This window comes from Panthera onca, chromosome A1 (assembly GCF_046562875.1).
Source record: "Panthera onca isolate mPanOnc1 chromosome A1, mPanOnc1 haplotype 2, whole genome shotgun sequence".
Taxonomy (NCBI): domain Eukaryota; kingdom Metazoa; phylum Chordata; class Mammalia; order Carnivora; family Felidae; genus Panthera; species Panthera onca.
The window spans coordinates 160,306,502-160,333,836 of NC_138339.1; the positions used below are offsets into that span (position 1 = coordinate 160,306,502).

The 27,335-nt window shown below is 49.7% G+C and overlaps 1 protein-coding gene across 17 annotated transcripts in view; it reads right to left on the bottom strand.

The window, feature by feature from the left end:
* ARHGEF7 (Rho guanine nucleotide exchange factor 7) overlaps positions 1-27,335 on the bottom strand; it is a 135,046-nt gene that overhangs the window by 25,266 nt on the left and 82,445 nt on the right. For 15 of the 17 annotated variants that reach the window (XR_009611269.3, XR_009611271.2, XR_009611270.2 and 12 more), the window contains 7 exons: positions 15,437-15,531; positions 15,125-15,220; positions 12,505-12,627; positions 3,428-3,566; positions 2,391-2,450; positions 1,611-1,757; positions 670-756 (listed from right to left, as the gene is read on the bottom strand). Coding sequence is in view for 13 of the 17 variants with exons in the window: in XM_060636675.3 (XP_060492658.1) it covers positions 670-756; positions 1,611-1,757; positions 2,391-2,450; positions 3,428-3,566; positions 12,505-12,627; positions 15,125-15,220; positions 15,437-15,531 (747 nt within the window). In the remaining 4 variants the exon portion in view is untranslated. Of the gene's footprint in view, positions 1-669; positions 757-1,610; positions 1,758-2,390; positions 2,451-3,427; positions 3,567-12,504; positions 12,628-15,124; positions 15,221-15,436; positions 15,532-18,622; positions 18,689-27,335 lie in introns of those variants that run through there. The other 2 variants (XR_009611272.2, XM_060636682.3) reach the window with 1 other exon arrangement.

Sequence of the window (27,335 nt, forward strand, 5' to 3'; positions counted from 1 at the left end):
TGCACGTGTCCGGGACGACACAGAACAACGTGCCACGTGGGGACTCCTGCTGATGCAGGACTGAGGACTGGCCAGGCCCGGAAACAAGCCATGGGAGAGAGCACGCTGCTTTAAGTCACAGAGAATAGGCAGTGAGGACAGAAGCAGCTATTAAGAGAAAAAGAAGCTACTTGACACCATAGGTTACGTTTCTGCAGAGACACCAGACCTCTCCTTTTGCATTTTCTTCTCACGTCGGCTCGCACGTCTTCTCAGTGTCAGCAAAACAACCGACTAGAGAAAGGTTCCATGATCACTCACCACTAGGTACATCACCTGGCCTCAGCCAGGGTCCCTGGCTCTGTGCCCACCCGCCACCGCACCCACCGGGCACCATCGTGGCCAGGAAAGAAGGGGCAACTGAGACAGGACTCGGGCAGGTCACCTCAAGCAGTCGGTGCCCTTAGGAGGCAGCCCTACAGAGGTCACTGGGGTCCCCCCCCCCCCCCGTGTTTGCTCAGGACCAATGCGGGGACATCTGCAGTCATGCGGAAACAGGCTAAGTGTGACATACTCGACTAGGTGACACTATCTATACACACAGCACCACACCCAAAATCCAAAATAAGCCTGGAACGGATTCTGAGATCCACAGCAAACAGTAACGTGTAAACCGAAAATGTACTTTACCTGATAGATAAAACCACTCATCCTAGGACTGGCAGATAACATCAGCAAACTATTCGGGAAGAGCAGAAGGTATCTCTCATTCTTTTCCTAACGTTAAAGAACAAACAAATCCAAGTAATTTGTTTCAAAACACACAGATGTGAGAACAACTATTTACATTAAGCCTTATGAAACATACTGAACGTCCTTCCAACAAATTTTATCAGCTAAATTAAATGCAAACAGAATTATGATAAAGTCTCAGACTCACTGGCAGCCCACGTAGCATCTTTTAAAAACAACTGGGTTAAGGAGTTCAGCTTTGCCATTAACTCTTTTTCATCTAAAATTTTCTTTTTATGGTTGAGAGAACAGAACTTGTCGAGTTTGGGTGCTGTGGGGAAGAACAGGTGGGCCTTTCAAGCTCGAGGGGAGGGTAGGATAAAATGTTAAAATCAACTGAATGATTCCTGGCACTTCCCTTAAAGCCCAATCAATTCAATATTGTTTTTGTCCATGCTGTAAACCTTACCTAGTTTACATGAAAGATTTAAAAGCATCTATATTAAAAACCATTTGCTTCAATGGGGGGGGGGGGGGGGGTGGGGAGGATGCCCCAGAGAGACCACAATAAAGGACGCAAGTTTCCAGGAACGTAAAGGAGACCAAAACGAGGAACGCAGACGGCCCTTTCCCAAGCTGCCATTTCCACGCTGCCCACAGAAGCCCAGGGGTCAGGACGCAGGGTCCTCAGGCAGACTCCTCAGACTCCAGCCGCATGCCAAGTGCGCTGGAAACCGGTCCTGCACTGTGAGCCTGTCTAGGGGGACTTCTCACACTCTGTTCCCGAAGACGCCCCACACACTTGTGGGGCTCAGAGCACAGGCTCGAGTCCCTCCACTCGTGTCCCCAGCCACTCTGCACAGCAGAGCACGTGGCCGTGGCGCTCCTGCCCTGCATACCTCACTCCCGGCACACTGGACCATGACCTGGGACATGTAAACGACGCTGCCCAGGGTCGTGATGTCATCTCCCTCCCAGCTCCGGATGGCTTCTGTCAGGATCTGCAACTCCAGCTCCTTCCTTTTCCGCACCTCCTGACACTGCGCCTGGGACACACACCACCACGGTCAGGAGGTACGCGAGCCCCCAGAACCTCAACTACCGGCCACGCGACTTTGACACACATCATCTGCTGAATGAGAAAGCGTTCAATTCACAGGCACAGAAGTAAGAGCTCTGGAACGAGAGACACGGCTTTAGAACAATACAGCAGATCTTGCTACTTCTGGAAGAAAAAATGCAGACTGGACAAGAAGAGACTTTCTGGCTTTACTGGTCTCTACTGGCACAAGGACTGAGCAGGGGCCAGGAGTGCATGCTGCACGTGAGGTAAGTCAGGCATGTTCCAGAAACACCGGCGGCATGGCAGCAGGGTGAAGGAGCAGGACCACCTGGTCCTCACCGAAGACACAGCCCACAGAGCAAGACCTTCATAAGGAACTATCATGTCGTGACTTTTTAAAGGTTAAACGATCATTTTCTGGTGTCGACAGCCCAGTAAAGCATGCAAATTTACCACCACGGTAAATAAACTACCGCGATTATTTTGTATTTGAATACACCCAAATTCTCGCTCTCATTTTCTTTCATCACCTAACTTTTTTAGGGAATAAATTTTTCTACATTCATCTGTCATAATAACGCTGAGGGAAAAAATCATAATATGCCTAGTCACTTACTGAGAGGTTTTTGAAGGCAGTCATGGATTTTTGAATATCTTGTCTATCTGGATGATAATCCTTTGAATAAAAGAAAACACTATTAGCTTTCATGAGGCAAATTGTTTTCTTCAAAAGGCACTCTAGAGACTAGCTTGAAACTTTCCCAACCCTTTCAACCCACAATAGGTCTTATTCTTCTCAGCACTGAAGTGTTATTCGTACTCTTGTGGGCCCAGTAGACTTTGGGGAAACTGTGGTCTAGAAGACAAAAGCCCAGGGGCAGCTGGGTGGCCCAGTCAGTTAAGCCTCTGACTCTTGATTTCGGCTCAAGTCATGATCTCATGGTTCGTGGGATTGAGCCCATGTTGGGCTCTGTGCTGACGGTGTGGGGCCTACTTGAGATTCTCTTCTCCCTCTCGCTCTCTGTCATGCTGTCTCGGTCTCTAAATAAATAAACGTTAAAAAAAAAAAAAAAAAAAAAAAAAAAAAAAGACAAAAACCCATGGCAGGACTCAGCACCTCCTCCCAGCACTGGCCTTGCTGAGGCTCTAAACCACAACAGCAGAGGGGGCTGGCAAGGAAGGGGGCCAGCAGGCCCACCCTTCATAGAGAAAGTTCGCCAACCTGCACCCATACACAGCAACTTAAACCCAAGTTTCTGCCAGGCCTGCGGTCTGCTTTTCAAAACTAAGATAAATACCCATCACGAACGGATTGATTCTTTCACTCTTATTACTGTATAAACGCTGCGCTTACCATTTGTAACCAAGTGTTCCTAACAGGGCACCTCAACGCTACTTAAATCTGAGCTTAACGTTTCGTAGCTTTTGGAGACTTTTCTAACAGCAGCCGTGGGTGACAGAGATCAAGGAGGACATGTAATTTTGTAGAGGGAGGGGAAGGAGAAAACACCATTTAACAAAATCGTTTTGAAAATCCTTCAAGTTAAAAACCTTTGCAAAAACACTTCTGTCGGTTCCCGCCTCTGACACAGACGGCGAGCTTCCCTGATGGGGGCGGAGGGCCCCCGAGCGGCAGCGCGCGACAAGCAGTACCTCCATGTGTCTCTCCAGCTCCTTGAGCAACGTGGGGTACTTGTCCAGGCGCATGAACGGTCTGCTGAGGCCGGTGGTCAGCACCAGGATCCCCGGGCTGCTGGCGCCTCTGGTCTCCATGAATTCTCCCAGCTGCTCGCTGAGCAGAGAGAGTGGACGGCGTAGCGGTTAGAGCCCGCACACAGACAAAGGCCCGCCCTGCCGGCAGCACCGGGTTGGGCAGCTAACGGGTGCTTAGAGCTCTCTGTGCTTAGAGCCACACTGGCACCGGCTACATTGAGACACCAAATGTGAACACCCCCAGAAGGCTCATGCCATCGCTCTCGTTACGGGCAAACCCAGCTGGGCATAACCCGGCACGGGCGGTCCGCTAAGCAAACCCACACCTTCCATTCACGGAGGCCACCTGAGCAAGCCTAGTTCACAGATGAGCTAGAAGATGGCCATCCTCTGGGTCCCTCGAGCTGGTGACACGAAGTAAGAGATGCTTTACGGCCACAGTGAAGTGAACCGGGGCGCAGATGCCCTGGCCGCGCAGGAGGCCGCCCAACAGCCCCGAAGCATTCTGTGCAAGCAGCAGGCACGAGGCAACACCATCAAGTAACGGACTCTTCCACTTAGGCTTTAAGATGTCAAAAGCACGGTCACATCACCACCTCGCTTAGCCTCATGGTAGAGCGCGACCACACTTGTAGATAAGGAGACTGAACGCATATCTGGAAATCCAAAAGCTGAAAGCCGTGCCTGCCTATCTCCCCACTCCTGCCACTTTCACCACACTGCTCATCTAACCTGGTGACCAGCAAGGCCCTCGTGAGGCCTCCATGCTCACGCACTCCAGGTTGGCCCCAAATGCTCCAGTTCAACAGCCACGGCATCTGGAATGACCCATGAAGGTCCAGCGTGCAGCTGTGAGCATCATGCTTGGTCACCCGCATCAGGACTCATGCCGGGGACTGAAGGTCTGGCACCTGCGTCCCTAGTGCACACGACGTTCGGGGTCCAGGCTAGAAGCCCCACCTGTGTTCCTCACTGTTGCCCCTGTGCACCACTCGAGACGGGGGGAGTGAGGGGCAGACAGGCTGGGAGAGGAGCAGGCAGCAGCTCAGGTCACCCCTGTGAAGAGCAGGGTGACCGCTGAGCCCCCACGTCGCACTGCAAAGGACATTATACATGAAGCCAAAAAATGTGAGAATCCCTAAGAATATCAGAGCACATCAGTCCTCAGTGCAGGTTGCCTGATCTGACCTCAGGGACCCAGCCACTGCCTCACCTCCTCCGTCCCTTCCTCCCCAACTCCGCTACACCTGCCCACCACTCAAGCTTCTTGGGAACACCAGTCACACTCAGTGCTCCTGGTGAAAACATGTACAGTACTTAGGCTAAAGCACTTGAAACTGCTAGTTCAAAAGTAACAAGCAAGAATAGTTTCCTAAAGTTCAACTAAACAGAGCTCACGTTGGAAACGTCAAGACAAGAATCGGTGTTGGCACAGCCTGCCTCTTACCCAACCACAAGTGACCTCACGTCAACTCTGCGACCACACCTACCAGGGAAAGCAGTTCACTTAACTGAACCAACTCAAAAATAAATGGTTTCAAACTTCAGGTTGAAAACCAATCAATCACTATGAAGCTAGTCTTACGTTTCCTACACATGCAAGACTTCTTTAGAAAGCTACTGCTCCCTAAAATTGGGTTAACAAAAATTAGGAGGCCTGGTTAAGCACAGGATGCTGCACTGCAGTGAGAGCGCACGACTGGGCTGTGTGAACACAGCAACGGTGTGGTTAGCAGTACCTGCCAGCTGCCTGCCTACCCACCTATTCAACCACCGATACACACACACACCCCCATGTACATCCATACACACACACACATACACATGCATACACACATACATCCACACATATACATCCATATACACACATACATGCATACACATACATATACATCCACACACACATGCATATACACACAAATACACATCCATACACACAAATAAACACACATATACTTCCACACACCATATACATGCATACATATACATACACACACATCCATATACATCCATACATACACCCATACACACATATACATCCATACACACACACACACATCCATACACACACATATATACACACACCCATACACATATACACACACATACATATACATCCACACACACATACACACACACCCATATGCATCCATACACACACATACACACATATGTGCATACACCCATACACACATATGTACATATACATCCATACACACATGCATATACACATACACACACACATATACAACCATATGCACACATGCATACGTATACATACATACATACATACACACACATCCATATACATCCATACACATATACACCCATACACACACACCCATACATCCATATCCACACATACACCCATACACACATACACACACACACCCATACATACATACCCCCATACATACACCCATCCATCTACATCCATCCATACACACACACACAGACATATACATGCATACATACATACATTTACAGGTTTTTAAATCAACCTTTTAAAGAAACATATATACATATTTTGAAGGTATTATCAAAGTCAAAGCAAATTATAAAAAAGGGAGGTTTCACCTAATCCTAATTATAAAAACAACACTCTTACAAGGACAAGAAAATGATTTTCATCCCTATAGCTCAGCCCTTCATGGTGATACAACTTAAAACCAAAGAAGTTGTTGAGCCTTCTCTGGTGTCGTGTCGGTGTGTGTGCGTGCGCACAAGACATGAGACAACATATCTGTGTTCAGAACTCCAGGTCTTCAGAGGATGGTTCTGTCAGGAAAATCCTGGGACTTCGAGGATGGAAACCTGGCACGGTGGTGGCCCAGGGTCTACGCCAGGGACCATGGGGCTCTGTTAGCCATGAGCAGCACCCGGGAGCACCTGTGCCTCCTCCCTTCTTCCACACAGACTTCTCTCCTCTAGGAGGGGCAGGTAGCCAAGGAGTGCCCCTAGGAGGATCCTCCCAGCCACTCCCCTGTGCTCAGCTTAAATGGAGGGACAACTACAGAAAGGCCTAGGAAGGACAGAGGAAAGGGGACTACGGCTGGGCATCCGAATCCCCAGCAACGGTACCTTGGCCTGCCACATGGCGTCATTAGCGCACACACCCACACGGGAGGGCACCCAGTGGGTGTGGAGGTCTCCATCGTCCTTGCCAACAGGTGGGGGCTGACCCCAAGTAGGGCCTGGGAGCCCAGGGTCTGGCCCCTCTGGCTGTAACTGCTTTGTGTCTCACAGACACGGAGCCTGTGCTACTCTCCTCACTTCTCATTCCTCAGCAATGGCCGTCTCCTCCAATCACCCTACCCGTCCCTACACAGGAGGGTGAAATGACAGCTTTACAGGGGAGAAATGCATGTGTTACCAGCATTTCTCTAAGTGTTGGAAAACTGATCAAGCACAGTCCCATAGAATCAAAACTTTACAGTACTAGGAGTATATTTCGACTGCTTTACTTTTTTTAAGAGACCTAGAGACTGCATGGGGGGGGGGAAGAGGGTGAGGGATGGGGGGGAGGGGGAAGAGGGGGCGGGACGGGGGGAGGGGGAAGAGGGGGCGGGACGGGGGGAGGGGGAAGAGGGGGCGGGACGGGGGGAGGGGGAAGAGGGGGCGGGACGGGGGGAGGGGGAAGAGGGGGCGGGACGGGGGGAGGGGGAAGAGGGGGCGGGACGGGGGGAGGGGGAAGAGGGGGCGGGACGGGGGAGGGACGGGGGGAAGAGGGGGAGGGACGGGGGGAAGAGGGGGAGGGACGGGGGGAAGAGGGGGAGGGACGGGGGGAAGAGGGGGAGGGACGGGGGGAAGAGGGGGAGGGACGGGGGAAGAGGGGGAGGGACGGGGGAAGAGGGGGAGGGACGGGGGAAGAGGGGGAGGGACGGGGGAAGAGGGGGAGGGACGGGGGAAGAGGGGGAGGGACGGGGGAAGAGGGGGAGGGACGGGGGAAGAGGGGGAGGGACGGGGGAAGAGGGGGAGGGACGGGGGAAGAGGGGGAGGGACGGGGGAAGAGGGGGAGGGACGGGGGAAGAGGGGGAGGGACGGGGGAAGAGGGGGAGGGACGGGGAAGAGGGGGAGGGACGGGGAAGAGGGGGAGGGACGGGGAAGAGGGGGAGGGAGGGGGGAGTGGGGGGAAGGGGGTGAGGGGGGGAGTGGGGAGGGAGGTAGTGGGGGGAAGGGGGGAGGGGGGAAGGGGGGAGGGGGGAAGGGGGAAGGGGGGAAGGGGGAAGGGGGAGGGGGAAGGGGGGAGGGGGGAGGGGGAGGATAAAGAGAGGGAAGGATGGGGCGAGAGAGAGAGAGAGGGAGGGAGAGAAAGAGAGAAACCCCTAGCAGGCTCCATGCTCAGAGCCTGACACAGGGCTCAAACCCACCAACCAGGAGATCATAACCTGAGCCAAGATCAGGAATTGGACACTCAACCAACTGAGCCACCCAGGTGCCCCTCAACTCCTTTAACTATAATCCATGCAGGGCCTTTCCAACCACAAGAAAAACCAGAAAAAAGTCTATTCAGAATAGTCATGTTTGATATTACGGGATATGAAATTTTCTAACTGTATTTATGGCAGAGAAAAAGTACCAGAACTAAGTTCTATTCCTCACCCCTCCAGAAACTAAGAATTTAAGAGAAATTTATGCAAACCAAAGTAACTTCTTCCAACATCCATGATCTTAGAAGGCCACAACATGTGCAGTTCAGTCTTTACAGATCATGTTCTATTTTAAATCTAGCACGATAAAACAAAACAGCTGGTTCCTGCCGCTTCGGCAAAACAATGGCTCTTTCAGCTTAATTTCTACTGATGCTGGTAACCTTACACAGCACATCTCCCCTGCAGTTACTGAAAGGACACTGTGGACTCCAACAAAAGGAACACGCACGCAGAGAACTACCATGCAGCCAAGCAAAAAGTTAACAATTACAGTGCTGGGAAAAAAACAAAACTCATTTTACAGACTGCATTATGAAACCTAACTCATTCAAAATAGGCAGCCAGGAACATACATCTACTATTGCGATAACGTGAAGGGTACCTGTAAGTTCTTACTCCAAAGCATGGGCAGTTCTGTGCAGGCATTCCCAAGATTCACACTCAGACTTTAAGCACAATAAACAATCCTACGATTGCAAACAAAGACCGTACAACTTCAGATCAGTACACTGAATCAATCCTTCAAAAATATACTGAAGCACAAAATAGATTAACCCGTAAGCGTGGCAGCTTTAAGACGTCAACATGCATAGGAAGCAGGACAGAGGTTACAGGTTAAGACGCCAGATGAAACGTGGTGAAAGGGGCCAACCGCAATCCCGTCTCAAGTCACCAACTTACGCTTGGGAAGCAGGGTCTGACTGGCGGGCAGAGCGGGGCCCCTCACTGCCCAGAGACCTCAGGAGGGCACACAGGCAGCGCATCCTGCCCCACCAGGCGCCCACAGGCCCGAGGCTGGCCCTCCCAGAGCAGGCCTTGTTCCCCCACCCCGCGACATGCCGTGGGTAGGTGGCACAGAGCTTGCCCCGTCATCGTGGGGACAGGCAGCACCGACATTCCAGTGGGGACGCAAAGGGTCACTGCCGTAATAGCACATGAGAGGGATAAACAACACCTACGCGCAGGCGTCTCCCTTCAAAGTCTGAACGTTTTTGGAAACTAACAGTCTGAATCATTTTAAATGTGGTCTTCCGGACTCACTTCTACAGGGGAAAATATTTAGCATCAGCCCCAACACTGCCCACCCTACCCACACTCTCTATACTCCCAGCCTGAACCACACCCCCCAAAAAGGAGGGAGAATGACAATTTTACCCTAACATCCTGTTTGCTTTCTATAGATCTCCCCCACTGCCACGTCACTAATTCCTAATCCCTAATTGTGATTCTCACAAACACAAAGGTAATCCTTGCATTTAACTTCTGTGGACATCCTAATTCCCAGGAGGAGGTGGCAGAACACTCACGGGCACACAGGCTTCGTGGTTTTAGGAAGGTGTACACCCACACAGCCACCCCCCGGCACAAAGGCGAGGAGGCAGACTTAACAGGAGAGCGCGCCACAGTCCTCCGGGGTTCCCTTCTGTGAACCCTGTACATCCTGACCTCCCTTTCTTTGGCCCCCCAGCAGAGTACGTGTACTCCTTCGTTTTAGTGCACACGGAGACCCTGCGGTATCTGAGCACGCCCAGAAAGTCAACACACAGGGTCCTCCACAGGGGTGCAGATGGGACCACAATTAGCATTCATGCTGGAGCACTCACCTCGCTCACCTGGATCCGGTCTACACATTTTGCTTACTGCTTACAATAACCCTACCAATTGGCACTCAGAGAAGGGATCTAAAACCCAGGGAAAGCAGGGGACTTACCCACAGCTCACCAGCTGAGTTTGAGGCAGGGCTCAAACCAGGCCAAAACAAGCCAGAGGCCCTCTCTCCACTGCCACCGAACCAGCCACACTCACAGGATGGTACACTTGAGCTTCAGCTCAGTTTACAAAGAGCCCAGCCATGTCTGCTTACCAACAGTCCTTAAGTTTTAAGTTGAAATACTTCATTAACTATTTAACTATAACTGGGGCGCCTGCGTAGCTCAGTCAGTTAAGCATCTGACTCTTGATTTTGGCTCAGGTCATCATCTCACGGTTGTGGGTTTGAGTCCCACCTCGGGCTGTGACTGACAGTACAGAGTCAGCTTGGGATCCTCTATCCCTGCCCCTTCCCCACTTGCACTGTATCTCTCTCAAAACTAAATCAACTTAAAAAATATATACTTGGGGCACCTGGGTGGCTCAGTCAGTTAAGCGCCCGACTTTGGCTCAGGTCATGATCTTGTGGTTTGTGAGTTTGAGCCCCTCATTGGGCTCTATGCTGACAGCTCACAGCTTGGGGCCTGCTTCAGATTCTGTGTCTCCCTCTCTCTGCCCCACCCATGCTCATGCTCTGTCCCTCAATAATAAACGTTAAAAAAACTTTTAACTAAAATTAAAATTACATATGTATGTATGTATGTATATACATACATACATACACACACACACACACACACACTTAACTAGGGACACGTGGGTGGCTCAGTCGGTTGAGCAACCGATTTCAGCTCAGGTCACGATCTTACCAGTTGTGAGTTTGAGCCCTGCGTCAGGCTCTGTGCTGACTGCTGACAGCTGGCAGCCTGGAGCCTGCTTCAGGTTCTGTGTCTCCTTCTCCCTCTCCACCCCTCCCCCACTCACTCTCTCCCTCTCAAAAATAAACATTAGAAAAAAAATCTGTAATATGTATGTTTAACTTACCCTTCATGCTACTAAAATTTTTTTTCATTTATGGTTTAAAAAAAATTTTTAAACTGCTGTTTTCAAAAGTCACTGTGAAAATTTTCCTAACACACTTAACTAAAAGTTCATGCCTGAGAAGCAGAAACAGAATCTCCGCGCTCAGAGCAGCCCTGGCCAGTGACTCAGCCACTCTTCTAGCACCTTCCGGTTCTTGGGAAAAGACATGGGCTTTTCTCGCCAAACCAGCAGGAATCTGTACAGTCTGTTTCACTTGTTTTAATTTTGTTCCAGGTTGAAAAGCTGAAGCCAATGGTCTCCAATTTAAGGTTGTACCTGTAAGACCCAGCCCTAATTTTATTTTTTTACAGTTCTCTTTACATAATACACCCGAAGTATAGGAGTATTGTACGGATGAGCTAATAAGCTCCTCTAACACAACACAGGAATATCTAACATGTGCAAAGCAGAATGCAAGGTGACACTCAGTTCTGTGCTCATGACAGGTAATTTTCATATAGGCTACAATTCATTCCAAACCATACATGGTTGCTCACACGTGTGTTCAGACTACCATTAAGCAATGAAAGTTCCTATGATAAATTTATTCTATGCACTGCTCTCAGGCCAGGCCCGTATGACTACTGAGTGCATGAAATGTGGCTAATCGAACTGAATTTTTAATTATTTTTTAATTAATGCTTAAATGAATTTAAATCTAAATTTACACAGCTATGTCATTAGGTAGCAAAGCCCTAGAGATATGGCCTTGCAATTTTTGGGCATAGAATAATGTAGTTTGAAGAGCACACTCAGCATTACCAAAATATTTTCTCTGCCAGGCATTTTACATTTTTATACACACACACACACACCACACACACCACACACACCACACACACCACACACACCACACACACCACACACCACACACACACACACCACACACACACACACACACACCACACACACACACACACACACACCACACACACACACTGAAACCTTGAATCGCAAGTAACTTGCTGTGCGAGTATTCTGCAAGAGAAGCAAACATTTCTAATAAATTTTAACTTGATAAACGAGCAATGTCTTGCAATACGAGTCATATCGGACGCCAAATGTCACATGATCACAACCAAGTCAGTGGTTCCTGAAACTCGCTTTGATGTATGAGTGCTCTGGGCTACAAAAGCATGTTTTCCAAACAAATTATGCTCATAAACCGAGGTTCTACTACATAAAAACAATTTATGTATACAGATAAATATATATGTGTATACACACACACACACACACACACACACAGTAAAACCTTGGCATATGTGTAATTATGTATACTGGCCCTAATTTTCAATCCAGTATTTTCTCTCACAGCCAATCTAATTACACTCCATACTTCCACTCTTAGGAACTAAGAGAAATGGGATTCTAGCATCCTGGATTTAGCCTACAGCTCCATTCCAGAACCCTACCAGCTCCTCAAATCCACTTTCCCAAGGGCTCCAGGCTGAAGGGAGACTTTGGAAACACCGTTTTCTACTCCAAGAATGCTACTCAGAACCTGAGACCCCATACCAATGCTTCTCAGGCACTCAGCTTAAGAGGTAATTAAAACACAATAATCGTTGAACAAACAAGTGAATACCAGCACTGTATTTCATGTAACGTGTGGCCCACACAAGCCAACGTGGAGGGAACCCCTTGCCAAGAAGTCCCTGCCCTCCAGGTAAGGGTGTCTGGCAAGTGCACCTGTGCTCCGTGAGAACGTTCACTGCAGACGGGTGGTTGGCACAATACGCGAGGTACAAGGTTTTCATCTGTGGCATCAGATTTAAAAAGCATCCTCCAACTCTCTGCTGAGCTTCTGGCAACCTAGAGATACACAACACAAAGGAAATAATCCTAAGTTTCATAGAAAGAAAATTGCCAAGTAATGAACACAAAATCTGAGACCTCCTTGTAGACCACCTCCGTGAAAACAAAATCTACAAATCCCAGAACCTAAGTGTTCACACCAGCAGTCCAGCAGGGAGAGGTATCTACCTCGAAAGCGGCTCTGCTAGGAAGCACCAAACTAACGCCCTTCCTTTTCTCCAGCATCCAGCCGCCACAACCCACCTGCGCACAGCACAGCCAAAGCCCCACAAGTCCGACTTTGGATGGTGAGAGAAATGCAGATCATGAACCTTTAAGTTTTGTACAAAAGGAGAATTATAAAACATGACTACTTGTTGGCAAGGTTTCTACTTAAGCAGCATCAAGACGCGTGCATGCGCGTGCGCACACACACACTACAGCCCGCCTTCCCTTCAGGTAAAAGCTGGAGACAGAGCACAGCCACAGACCCATCTCCTCCCAGGTCTAGGCCGGGGCAGTTGCTGAGCCTGGAAAGGCCGTGAGCTCACAGTAACAGGAAGAACAGAAAGCGATCAGCACCACCAGTGGAAGCAGAAATGCGCACGTGGGGCCGTCCTAACCAGACAGGCACGGCCAACTCCAAGATGGAGGCCAAGCCCTCAGCTGGGCGCAATCATCTACAACGTTCCACCTCCGGCTACAGCCTCACCATTCCTATCAAACGGACTTCTCTCTCCTGCAGATACACAAACCTTGAACAAAATATAAAACCAACCTCTGCAGGTGGTAGAGAACCAGGGAGGAAGATTCTGGAGACGTCTGGCATTTGGAGAAGGAAAGGACACAGGGTGTGTCTCCGGTTCTCTGTACCTCGGGGCCAATGGTGGCTGAGGCTGGCTTGCGTAGGGCAGCTAAACCCCAAGAGAAAACCACAGGATCTGGCTGAACGTGAGCTGATGGGACGTGGGCAGGGGACGACGACACCTCGGACTGTGAACCTGAGCTCTGCTCCGATCTGAGGACTTTCAGAACACTCACGATCAAAGATAAGGGGAGCAGTTGATCAGGAAAGCTCATCTCCGACCCTCCGCTCTCCTGTTCCACCATGGCAAATCCAACATCTCATGCCAAAGCACCGTGCCCTTGAGGAACTCAACCGAAACAACACCTAAGTCCTACTGAGTAAAGAGCCAACACAGGCCTGACTAGGTGCTGGACTCTCAGCTCATGTTCCCTCCCTGAATTTCAGCATTCAGATCCGTACATCTGCGGTGCAGACGGGGAGATCCACGTGCTTTCACAAGCCTGAGGGGAGGCCCAGAAGAGGCACCGCAAACGTACTGTAAAAATATGAACTCCTTCAGTCCAAGTTCTCGACAGCCGGTGGGGGAAGCAGGGGCAAACGCCGACTTCCACTTGCACACCCCGGGGCTGGCCTCCTGCAAAGACCCCAAACTGAGGGCCAATCACCTTCATTTACCAAAAGGAAAGCAGTGATTGCCAAACTCCTCTCTTCATGGCCACCTAAGTCAGGCCACTCACATGAACCAAACCGCTCCAGGAGGAAGCAACGTGAATTTGTCTGAAGGCCAGCACTCACTCTGCGCTTCCCCTGCACACCTTCCGGGATGAAGGGCCTGGAGGGGCCTGGAACCTACTCCGAGCACAGCCAGCTGTGCACCTGGGGCCCAGGGGGCAGAGCACCCCTCGCCACTTCCCAGACTAAGACAAGAAACTACAGGAAGGACAAACCAGAGACCAACCAGATCCCAAGAGAAAAAGTTACCTCATCCTTCTGTCGGCTAAAGAAATAGAAATTGCAATAACAAGTGCCCCCCTCTTGCATCAAGTCCACAGGTAAACAAACCTCAAATGTCACATGGTGACTTACAACCTACAAAGTTCTCACATATGTCAAGACTTCAAGTCCTCCAACACCCGGCAGGCACTTGGTCAACTAAGTGAACTACACTACTGAGATCAGTAAACTGACCCTAACCCTTAAATGTTTCACGTTAACCAAGAACAAAAGAGTCGCACACACACACACACACAAAAAGAAGCCAATCTGGTGGCCAATCAATTCAGAACATGCCTCCCCACCCCAAAAACACCTTGGAAAGAAAACCAAGCCGGGTATGTGCGGGCAGCACGTTCCAGACACCGCATTTCACTATCCTTGGATTTCCGGCGGCCAGGAGCAACCCTCGCACAGAGCCTCTTCCTCCTCAGGCTCCTCACCCCTGCCTCCCCCATCCGCCCAACACTGTAAACTTCACTGCTCCCCGCAAGACGCTCTCCTTTCTCATCAGGAGACCTCGCCTTCAAAGACCCCAACTAGAAAAACCAGACGTCAGAAACACAGCTTCTACTAGAAGAGCTGATAACCCAAAAGATTCAAAATAAAGGTTTCCATCTTCGGAAACAGGAGTTCTAGAATCAGATCAAAGCACATTCTATACCTACCCGTTGTACTAATCTGAATTTCACAGATTTTTAGCGTCGTACTTACTTGGTGCATTCTTCTAAAGACTGTACAAGCATTTGCTGGAAAGAACATATCTCTTCTAGATTTCCCATTAAATATGAAATGTTTGCTGAACTTAACCTAGAGCCAAGAAAAAGAACAGTGAGACTATTATGTACTGTGTCACTCTCCTGTCCCACCCCAGGGCCCTATTTGAGTCTCTAACCCACTAAAATCCTTACTTCTACAGCAAACTGGTACAGTGGGTTCCGTTCCACCCTCCATTCTGTGAAAACCTGAGCAAACAGCCTAGGCAATGACAATGCTGCAATTAACACAGTTTATCATCCAACTTACTTCTCGCTGGTCTGCAAAGGCCGCAGGTAGGTAGAAAGCACAGTCTGAAGTTCTTTAGAATACTCATTTTCAGTTTCCAAAATATTCTGTAGCACCTACAACAAATGGTGAATAGCATTATTCGCCACTAAAACTCATGAGCTTTGACAAGTGCATCAGCATCATTCACTTTACAGGTTGCTTCTACATTAATACTAGTGTGCTTAATATCATCACTTCCTGTGACTTAACTACCAAAACCCACGTACCGAATTCTTACTATAGCTACGTAACAGACTTCATCTCATTGCCACACACATAACACAGGCACACCTAGAACGAGGCTGGGAGCACCAGGGTAGCCCGGTCAGCTGAGCATCCGACTCCTGATTTCGACTCAGGTCATGATCTCACGGTTCATTGGATTGAAGAGCTTCAGACTCCATGCTGAGTATGGAGCCTGCTTGGGACTCTCTCTTCGCCTCTCTCTTTCCCTCCTCCCACCTCAAAATAAATAAACTTTAAACAAGACGAAGAATGAGGGGGGCACCTGGGTGGCTCAGTCAGTTGAGCGTTGGACTTTGGCTCGGGTCATGATCTCACGGTGGTGGGTTCGAGCCCCGCGTCAGGCTCTGTGCTGACAGCTCAGAGCCTGGAGCGTGCCTCAGATTCTGTGTCTCCTCCTCTGCCCCTTCCCCACTCATGCTCTCTCTCAGTCTCTCAAAAATGAATAACCGTCAAAAAAATTTTAATTAAAAAAAAAAAAAAAAAAAGAGTGACGCTGGAACCAACTCCATCATCAGAAAGTACTGCAGTACTGCCCCATCTGTTCAGATGCAAAGAAGAAACCACAGGTAACCATAACAGCAAGGACACAAGGATCAATCTCTGACACTGCGTCGTGCATAAGCAGCCAGCCACTCACAAAAAGGATATCCTGCACATCCCACTTATAGTAAGTCCAAGAACAGGCAAAACTAATCTAGGAGGGCAGAAATCAGAAGGGGGGAGAAGTGACCATGGGGAAAGGGGCCAAAGTTTCCAGGGTGATGGACATGTTCTATATTGTAATTTGAGTAGTTGTTATAGACCTTGTCCAAGCTCCATGAACTGTACAGTTAAGATCCATGTATTTTAACATATGTAAAATATATTTCAACTAAAAACATCTAGTTTGCTCTTCAGATTGCACTTAGCAAATCTAAATCAATTTCATTAGAGAACAGTCTCAGATCTTATACACATTTATTAAATATCAAAGGTCCACCAGTAGAAAATCCTTAAGAAGCCACTACTTTAAAGACAGAACAATGATGAATCAACCTTAAAATGTTTCCTGATACCCTAATGTTAGTACAGCAAATTCAATGAAAACAACTTTATAATTCCTAAAAACAGGTTTTAAAAAAATGCAAAACAGCTGGGCTGAAAAATACGCCTCAGGTCGCTTGCGTGGCTCAATCAGTTGAGGGTCCAGCTCCTGATCTCAGCTCAGGTCATGATGTCAGGGTTGTGGGATCGAGCCCTGTATCAGGAGGTCTGTGCTGAACATAGGGCCTGCTCGGGACTCTCTCCTCCTTCCCCCACCCTTCTGCCCTTCTCCCCAACTTGCCCTCTAACAATACAAACGTTATCTATGAAAAATAAAAAATAAGCCTCTTGGCATCAGTAACTGCCAAGAGCAAAGGCCCTCCCCAGGCAGGGTGGGAAGGTGCCTGGACGAGGGCAGGCAGGAGACTCCTCACCGAGGCCGAGCACACCCCCGGAGCCCAGCAAGGTGCTCTATGCTAGCATCTCTAATCCTCAAAGTCTTCCTCTTGAGGAGGCCAAGATTCAAGTGGAGAGGGTAAGTATCCCCCCAAATCAGACAGCCAGCCAAGAGCGGGGCCGGCGTGTGCATCTTGATCTGCGGCCGCACGGCCCCCTCACCGCCTCTCCGGCTGCCAGGACGAGGGCAGTGGGACTTGACAGAAGCAAGGAACGTAACCCCTTCCTCAACCACTTTCCATCCCCCTCTGGCCACAGACCAGCATCTTCTTTCCTCACATAATCACGTCACACATATCTTCTGAGCATCCACTAGAGTCCTACAACGCGTGATTTCGTCTTCCAAAACAAGTTGCCTAGGTCCCGCAGAAAAGCCGTGCAGAATAAAGACAAACGTGGTTCGGCTTCCCCCCAACTTGGTAATTAAAATACGTGCTTAAACAGGTAGAAGTGATCAGTAAGCCCAGTTTAGATTTCCACACCAGTAACACACACCACGGATTCTCCACCTGTTCGGTACGTTTTCTGTGCGCTGACCAAAGAGCACGGTCCCTCACGAGGAAACGCAAACCCGAGTGAGTAACTTCCACACTACGCTGTGTGCGATGAAGACAATCGGCTGCTTTCACTGAGACTTCGGCTCTGGTTTCGCCCCTGAATGGGTCTATTCATGCAGGAGTGGGGGAGAGGGCCACAGGGAGGGGGAGGCGCTCCAGGAGCTCATGCCTTTGTGGGGAAATCTGGGTGTCGATCCCAGGATTACAATGTCTTCCTTCGAAGAAATGGTCATTGGGCACGAATGTCAAAGGAACAGTGGGCAGAGAACATACTGTGACACCAGCCACTGTAGCAGAAAATCAGACGTTCAACCAGATCTTGTCCTTCTAAAGTGACATGAAGTCAACCAAGTAGAATATTCCTTGAACTAAAAACAAAAACTCTGTCACAGTAAAGATGAAAAGTCTTCAGTGTTCCAACAAAAATTAAATGAGGATCTCATGTCAGGAGTACAAACACTACAAAGCAGCAGCAGAGCACATGTGAAAACCTGCACACCTTTTATAGGAGGAGGGAGACAAGTGCAAGAACACCTCCCCAGCGTGTGACGATAGTAAGACGGCATTTCCCCCATCACAGCACCAAGCACAGTATGCGGATATAGAAGCCTCCCGTAAGAATGTACCAGAAACAATGCCAAAGAAACCTCTGCCAAAAAGTGACATCAAGGCAGTCAAGTTAGTTAATGTCAACCACCAGTTAGAAACATGCTCTTCCAGTGTGTGCTAAGGACAAGTTCTGTAATCCTCCCGTCCCAACACTCCCCGTCACACTCAGCTGTCCCACCAAACACTCGCCCCAGACCAGACAGGGCTGACCTGACCGAGTCCCGCTGACGCCAGGAGCCACCCCCTCCCCGCCCCCTCCCCAGCTCCAGAGCACCTGTCTCCCCCTCCGGGACTTGCGCGCGCTCTGGCTGCTGCAGGACCCCATGTGACTCCCCCGCCAGGCTCCAGCGCTCCATGCCACGAAGGCTGGTCCCACACGTCTCACAGCAGAGCAGCCTCTGCTCCACAGCTGGGGAGGGAGGCCGGCCTCCGCCTCAGCGAGCTCTCCCTCAGGCGTGAGGCGTGGAGAGCCCCCGCCAAACAATGGGGCCACACAGGAGGAGGACATCAGGCAAACCACACAGACAATCCCAGAGCTGTCAGCCGTTACAGCAACACAAAACAAAAGGACTGACTTCATTACCCCGCAGACGCACAGAAACTCACTTCATTACCACCATTAAAAGAGCGCTCAGTATCGCAGATTTTACACGGGAGTTGCAAATTTCACCGCAAATTTTGGTAGGTTTCATATTTTAGGTCATTGAATCTTTTAAAAATAACTTATTTACATATAAGAAACAAGTTTTCTTAGAGATTTGATCAAGATGGAAAGATCATCATTAACTAAAACCCAACTTCTAGAAACAACTTTGGTTCGGTCCTAAGCACGCCCTTGAAACAGTAACAGATTCAGACAACAGGAAATAAGCCACCCGCCCCTCCCTACACAAGGGAAAAATCATCCTTGCACGTTTCCTTTCAACCCAGTCTACTTAAACTGTACTTACATTCTCAGAACACAGATTCGAAGACCAGACTTGAGCCTCTGGGGAATGACAGGAAGGAACAGCCTGGCCTCGCTGCTGCAGGAAGCAGTTCCAAACCCCCTCCCCGGCTCCACAATCCACCCCCGACCCCGACCCCCCAGTCTCCCACCGGCAGGTACTGACTGAACAGAGCTCTCTCGTCTCCACAGGTTCCCAGAAGAGTCTGGAAGGGCCATGCAAAGGTTTTAAGTTATTGTGTCTTTTGAAAAAACGTTACAATATTTCTAAATTTCGGGGATTCAGGAGGCCTTGGGATAGATTTCTTCCAAACGCTAAAGGCTCACTACGCAAAAGCTCCAGCAAAAGCCTTGGTTCCACTGGGCTACAGATTGCTGCAAGAAGCCGGCCTCAGCAGACAGATGTCCACGACCGCACGGTGATACACCAGGGGCCAGCCCCGGGCACCCAGCAGACCTGGGCACAAATCCTGGCTCTGCACAAGTCTATGTGTCTGTTTAAAAAAGGCAGTATTGGAGGAACAGGGTTATTTTTTACAGGGTGGGGACACTCAAGAGTATCAGCTACCTGACACAAACCTCGTAACACAGTCTTCAAACCCAAACCCAGAATCCTTCATGGTGCTCCTTCTTACACGACTCCATTAGCCAGGAGGTATGGACTAAAAAGCAATCTTGGTTAAGGTGTTAGTTAATCTTGGGAAGCAAAGGGAGAAGGAAAAACAGCACAAGTAGGGCTTGGGGCCAGTGCAGGTCTCTGTGTACAGAGGCTGGGCCAGCTGTCTCGGTCTCCCCTTGGTCCAGGATGCAGAGGCTCCAAGCAACTCAAGGAGCCAAGAGGAAAGACACGCACTATTTCTCCAGAGCACAGCAAAAGTCCATGGAAGCTGCTGTAACGTTCTATGAAAAATGCACGCCTATCCCTTGTGTTTATTAAAACTAGTCATTGCTGGGGCGCCTGGGTAGCTCAGTCGGTTGAGCATCCGACTTTCAGCTCAGGTCATGATTTCACAGCTCGTGAGTTCGAGCCCCGCGTTGAGCTCTGTGCAGACAGCTCAGAGCCTGGAGCCTGCTTCTGCTTCTGTGTCTCCCTCTCTCTCTGCCCCTAACCCACTCGCATTCTGTTTCTCTCAAAAATAAACATTAAAAAAAAAATGTAAAAAAACTAGTCATTGCTACCTATCATAACCTCAACATTTCACAGGCAAAAGCTGCCCTGCCTTTTCATTACACTCGGCACAAGCAGAAGTTCCCCGCTCCCTGTTCCCATAGATAAAGAGTTCTGACACAATGCCCTAGATAAAAGTGTTCAATAGAACCTAAAAATTAAGCCAGTACCACTAAAAGTGTCAGGTGGTAAGGACTGGTCTTCCCAGATGGACATACTTAAAAAACCTCCCTCTCTGATGATGACTGAGGAACCCCCTTCATCTCCTAAAAGAAGGAAACTCCAGATCTCTCACTCTGTCTGGGGGCATCAGCTTACACAACAGAAATGCCTTCTCTAAGCTCTCTCTACGGGACAGGTCTTACCATCCTGCAGGTGCACTCATGTTCTTCCGCTGTTAAAATCCAGCAAGCTCAAGCAGGCCACAAACGACAGATTCCTGTCACCCTCGACTGCAGCTCTCCCAGGTAACCCCCAAACAGGATGCCCATTTGCAAAGAGAACAGTGATGCCTGATGCCCCAAGTGTTTCCACATGCTCGTCCTTGCTAATAACCCTGAAAACCTCAAGGCAAACACTTCACCAGGCTCCTTAAAGCCAACACTACAAAAGGCCAAAGCCAGGATCACCAAGCCATCTGACAATTTAGTGCCTGTGCAAGCAGCTGGGGAGCTCCCTCAGGCCTACCCACAGACAGGGCACTCCCCCCACCCCCCACCCCACCCCCACTCCAGCAGCCGAAGCCAGGGATCTCCTGATCATTCACTGATCTAGGACCCTAAAAGCAGGTTTCCATTTTCCCATTTCAAAATAAAGGGAATGGCTGTGGCTGGCTTTGTCACAAAGACAGAGCAACTCCGTAGTTCAGGTGCGTGGATCTTCTGTCACTGCTGCTCTCAAGCCTGACATCCTGCACAGCCTGGTCTCCGGTGCCAGAGCAACCCCCCAAAGCCACTCCTACTCATGTCATCAAGCGAGCAAGTCTGCCACTCCGGAGAAGCTGTTCTCTCCGGCACCCTGGGTGTTTTTTGTTTTGTTTTTTAATTTTATTTAAGAAATTTCTACACTCCATGTGGGGCTCAAACTCGTGGTCCGAAGACTGAGCCACCCCATAGCACAGTTCCTTCTATCTTCTATGCCAACATTTTTACATTATGAAATCGCATTACCTATATAATTTCAGATTCTGCTTATTGCACTCAAACATGTATTTTAGGTATTTTTAAAGCTTCGTGTGCATTTTCAATAATTATAAACATATGTGCCACCGGTTACTTAATCGTTCTTGTACTGCTACACGTTTAGGTTGCTTACTTTTATTATTATAATAATCCTATTAAAACATCTTTGCACCGACACCATTGAACACGCTTTAGGTAATTTCTCTGGGGAGGATTCCAAGTAGTAGAAGTGCCAGATTAAAGGGTTTGACTGTTTTCAGATTTTTATACGCAACCACCAGGCCACTCTCAAGAAGCCCTGTGTGGATGTACATCCCACTGTCCTTAGAACTGAGGATTCTCCTCACCTCTCTGCTCCTCACGACCACAATTTTATGGTAAGCTTACCCACACTGTCAGAGGGCTAGACATAACATTTGTGTCCTCCCCAAATGCCGGGGTTTTGGGCATCTCGAAATCCCCAGTGAGGGGTGCTGCAGGCAGGGCCCTTGGGACGAGGCGGCCAGACTTAAGAGAGACCTCTGCCACATGCAGACAGGACAGCAGGCGGCCCTCTGTAAACCAGGAAGAGGGAGTCCCCCAAGACCCGAGCGCGCCGGCACCCTGAGCTGACTTCCAGCCTCCAGAACCGTGAGGAGCCTTTGCTGAAGAGTCCACCCGGTCTGCGGTGCTAGTACAACAGCCCCAACAGACTACAGCACAGCTCCCACCCTCCCCCATTTTCTACTGCTCACATCCTTTCCTACTCACCCAGAATCTTCATGTATTTGCCTTAATGAGCTCCTCAGTCATTGAAGATCATCTTATCTTGTTGAAATTGTTACAAACGTTCCACTCAACTTGTAATTTGGTTTCTACTTTTATTAAACTTTTATGGAGCCTATCAATTTTGAGCTTTCCCTTTGTTTTCATTCATTGCTTTATGTTCTTTCTAAAAAGCCTCCTCCCACTCCAACGCATTAACTGACCACACACAGATCCACAGGCACAGAACGAAAGCCTGGTTATGCACAATCTTGCTTTGAGCAATCTTTGGCTACACACTCAAGTCTGCAGCTCTGAGTATGAATACCCGGAAGCCAGGCTTTAATGAAGCGAACCCATCAGTGACCGTGGGAGAGATAAACTGCAATTAGTCAACAAAAGGAACAAGCAATCCTGAGAGTAGGAGACATCAGAATCCAGAATTACTAAGCTCCTCTAAAATGTCCAATTTTGAGGGGCACCTGGGTGGCTCAATCAGTTGGGCACCTGGGTGGCTCAATCAGTTGGGCACCTGGGTGGCTCAATCAGTTGGGCACCTGACTCTTGATCCCGGCTCACGTCATAATCCCAGGGTTGGGGGATCGAGCCCCGAACTGTGCTCTGCGCTGACAGCATGGAATCGCTTGGGATTCGCACTCTCTCTGCCCCTCCCCTACCCGTGCACATGTGCGCTCACTTTCCCTAATAATTTTCCAGTGAAAAATTACAAGATATTCAAAGAACCAAGAACACATGACCCGTGCGCAAAAACAAGGCACTGAATGGAAACGGCCTGAGAGGCCCCGGTGCTGGCTTAGCAGATAAAGTCTTCAAAACAGCTACTCTAGGGGCACCTGAGTGGCTAGGTTGGGTAAGCGTCCGATTTTGGCTCAGGTCATGATCTCACAGTCTGTGAGTTCAAGCCCCACGTCGGGCTCTGTGCCGACAGCTGGGAGCCTGGAGCCTGCTTCGGATTCTGTGTCTCCCTCTCTCTCTGACCCTCCCCCATTCATGCTCTGTCTCAAAAATAAACATTAAAAAAAAAAAAAAGAATTAAAAAAAAAAGCTGCTCTAAATATGTTCAAACAGGGACTTCTGCTTTTGCCTGTTTCTGTGTGGAAATCATACTCCATCCAACGAAGTCAAAAGCTGAACACACTGAAAAATCAACTCCTGCTGGACCCCTATGGTAGAGAGGACAGGACGCAAGGCAAACCCCCGCCCCCAATTCTGGAGAGGCCAACACGCCCTAGGAGCCCCACTTGCTGGAGCCCGGGCGCCCCAGAAGAAACCACACTATGAGCCAGCAACGGGGTGGGAAAACGTGAACCATCATGACGGACTGCTAGAGGCTCAGTGCAGACAAGTGTGAGTTCAAAACTCTGGGGGAGACCCAGTCGTAGAGAGGCCTCCTCAGTACTGGGAAATTATCATCTAGGAGTTTGACCAAATTCCCAAAGCCTCAGAGAAAAACACCCTTGGGCTTTCAGCGGAGAAAAGAAGAACCACTGGAAGAGCCATTCGGAAATAACAGCTCAGCATCCTGGTACTTAGGAGGCCTGCCCTCAGGGAAACTAGTTAACTCAGACTAGCCTGCTCAAATGCCCTGGCAAAGACCAACAGCCCAGCCCCCTTGGGCCACCTGATCTGCAGGCAGGAGGGAGGGAGGGGGGGCAGAATTTAAAACACACCAGTGGAGTTCATGGTCCAGAGGCATAGGCTCCCTGATGGAGCACCCCCCTCCTCTCCCCGCACACCTCACCCCCTCAGTGAGCACTTCCTTTTTTACATGATACACGATGTTCAATTATCGCCAAAAACGTACAAGACTCAGCAAAAGGCAAAACACACAGTCTGAAGAGAAAAGCAAGCATCGGAAGACGACATGGTGGGGACACTGGAATTATCCCACCAGGAACTAAGAACAACGAAGATTAAGATGCTAAGGGTTCTAACGCAGAAAGCAGACGGCATGCAAGAAAAGACCGGCAAGGAGGTGGAAATCCCAAGAACTGAAAACCGGGAGAAACACTAACAGAAATGAAGAATGCCCAGAATGGTGTCAATAGCAGATCGCACACGGCTGCAGAGAGAATCCCAGCGCTACAGGCCTTAACAGCATCCCTCAAGGCTGAAAAGACAGAGAAGACACAACACAACATCCAAGGATGGTGGGGACTGCACAAGGTGTAAATACACACGGTGGAAGTACCAGAAGGAGAAGAAACACAAGAAAGAGTTCAAGCCATGATGACGGAGAATTTCCCCTAATTAATGTCAGACACCAAAACCACAGATCCCGGGAGGCTCGGAGGACACCAAGCAGCATAAATGCCAAAACACCACACCCGTGCACATCGCCCTCAAACTATAGTCAAAGTTAAACTTACAGCTCCCTAAGAGAGCCCAAATTTAAAAGTGGATAGCAGAACTGAACAGACACCTTACAGGTGGCAGTAAGCACGTGGACACATGTCATCCGCGAACTGCTGACTGAGACACTGAGGCGGCACCACACACCTCGTCCATCAGCGAAACCCGATCAGACACCAGCAGGCGTGGCAGAAGATGCCCCACAGGGGTCCTCCCTGGGGGACCGTGTGCGGTTTCTTACAGAACTGAGAACACGCTCCCCACACCACCCAACAATCACAGTCCTTAGCATTCACCCAAACGAGCTGAAATCACGTCCACGAGTGAAAACCTACGCACGCGAGTTCACAGCTGCTTCGTTCACAATCACCAACACCTGGAAGCAAGCGAGAGGTCCTCCAGTGGGTGATGGACAAACTGGTCGGTCCAGACAGCAGGGGACTATCCCGCATGAAGAGGAGAGCCAGCAAGCCTGAGAGGTGCTGATCATGGGGCCTTGGCAAAGCTCCACCCTCTCCAATGTCAACCTCAAGCTGCTCTAAAATAAGTCTTTTTAAAAACGTCCAAACAACTAAAACAGGTATGCCTAAAGAATTAACATACATAAACAATGACACAAATACACTATTTGACCATAAAAATAACCAAATGGTGACTGTGAACTTAAAGGTGTGATACAGTGAAAAATCCACTCGAGGGGCCCAACACTAGATGCAGATGTACAACAATCGGCCAACAGAAAGGACAATAGAGACCCTTCAGTCTGAAGAACAGAAACAAGTGAAGAAAAACTCACAGCAGCTCCGAGACCCATGGACACCATGACACTTCGCACACACAGCATGCATCCCAGGACTGTCCCAGGACAGTCCTAAGCCACCCAGAAGCACTAGCTACGTGCCAGCGTCGGTGGGCGGTCTCGACCATCACTCAGGAGCCACAGGACGCCCATCCATCCCGTCCTGCCCGCCTCCGGTCTCGTACCTCCACCCACAACTCTCCCCACTGCTTTCCGCTGAGCCCAAGCGGAGACTCAGTCTCTCACCAACAGTCTTCCTCTTGGAGAACCTTCTCCCATCAGCAGGGTTAAAAATACCTAAACTTCCACAGTTTGCTGTGAAAACAAAGCCACGCCAGGCAGTGTGAAAAAGCTCTTCTTCTTTACTTTACATGTTGTATTCTGCTCTACAGTTTACTTTTCTACATCGTTTATAAATACAGAATTCAAAAAAGAGGAATTCATTCCTGGCTTAGTCACCAAAGAGTGGCAGACCCTGGGCAAGGCCTTTAACAGCTAGAGCTATGTTCTCCCCTGTAAAAGGGGTGCTACACCCAAAGAGGGTTTCCATGGATTCTGAGTTATGTCCATAACAAGTACAATTTTAACATGTGCTATTTACCAACACAGCTTTATGAAAACAACAATTTGGATGTGATTCTGAGGTCAAGGTGTTTTCCCATCCTTCTCAATGAAAGAGTGGCTGACTCAGAACAGCACCTGTGATATAAAGGCGCTTCCCTGCCCCCCCACATACAAGAATAGTTCAAAGAAAGAAATCCAAAAAAGCACTGATGATGCTTCAAGCTGAAGAGGGTTACAGAACATAAAATGCAAAGGACAACAACTTACCAGGACTTCTGGAAAAGCATGGTTGCCTACATCCGCAAAATCCCTAATGGAGGCAAGACTACTGCAAAGACCAGAGAGATGACGTGGGCTCCAGGGGCGGGGCCCTGCCTTGCTTCCTCTAACAGTTAGGGTTAAGTGGACACAACCTCAGAGAGGAGCAGCAGCCCCCTCTCCAGAGCAGCACTGTGGATCCGGACTGGTACTCCGCCCATGACACCTTCCCCTGGGCGGAACCCCGGATCTCACAGAGGAACACGAGGAAGAGGCTGCTCCCCAAGCTCGCCTCCTGTGAGGCCCTCAAGCACCCCAGACCACTCTCACTGTGCTTTGGACACAGAGCCACACACGTAACACATCGTATACTAACGAGCAAAGCAGAGGAAGAGCCACGTCATGTGGACGAACATCCACGACGAACATCCGACAGAGACGCAAAGAGGGTGTGGACAGCAGAGCAGAACCAGGAGAGGCAGGCGGCCCCTCGGGTATGGGCCATGCTGGGGAGCCCCGCACAGCTGGGCTGAAGTCTGCACCCAGACGAAGTCAGAGAAGCAGAGGCTGGGACTCAAGGACTGCTCGGGAAGAGGGCCTGGTGTCGACCACACGTAGAAATCCAGTCTGAGGCAGCAAGCTGAGTCCACAGGACAAGAAGAGTGGAAGTGAAAGGAGGCAGAGGCAGCATGGGGATGGGGGAGTGGGGGGGTAGGGGGACAGGTGCTGGCTGCCACATCCTGCTGCCTTCACCAGGGCCTGGCACAGAGCAGGGGTCCTATCACCGCGCGTCAGAGCAAGGAGCCCTCCCGACGTCACCCTGCTCTGGAAGGTCGGGGGCCAGTGGGAAGTGAATGGTCGGCATGCCGAACACGCAAACTCACAGCAGAGGCTGTGGCAACAGGTCAGCGCAGCAGAACAGACTTCCGTCCATCACGCGTCCTCTCCTTTTCC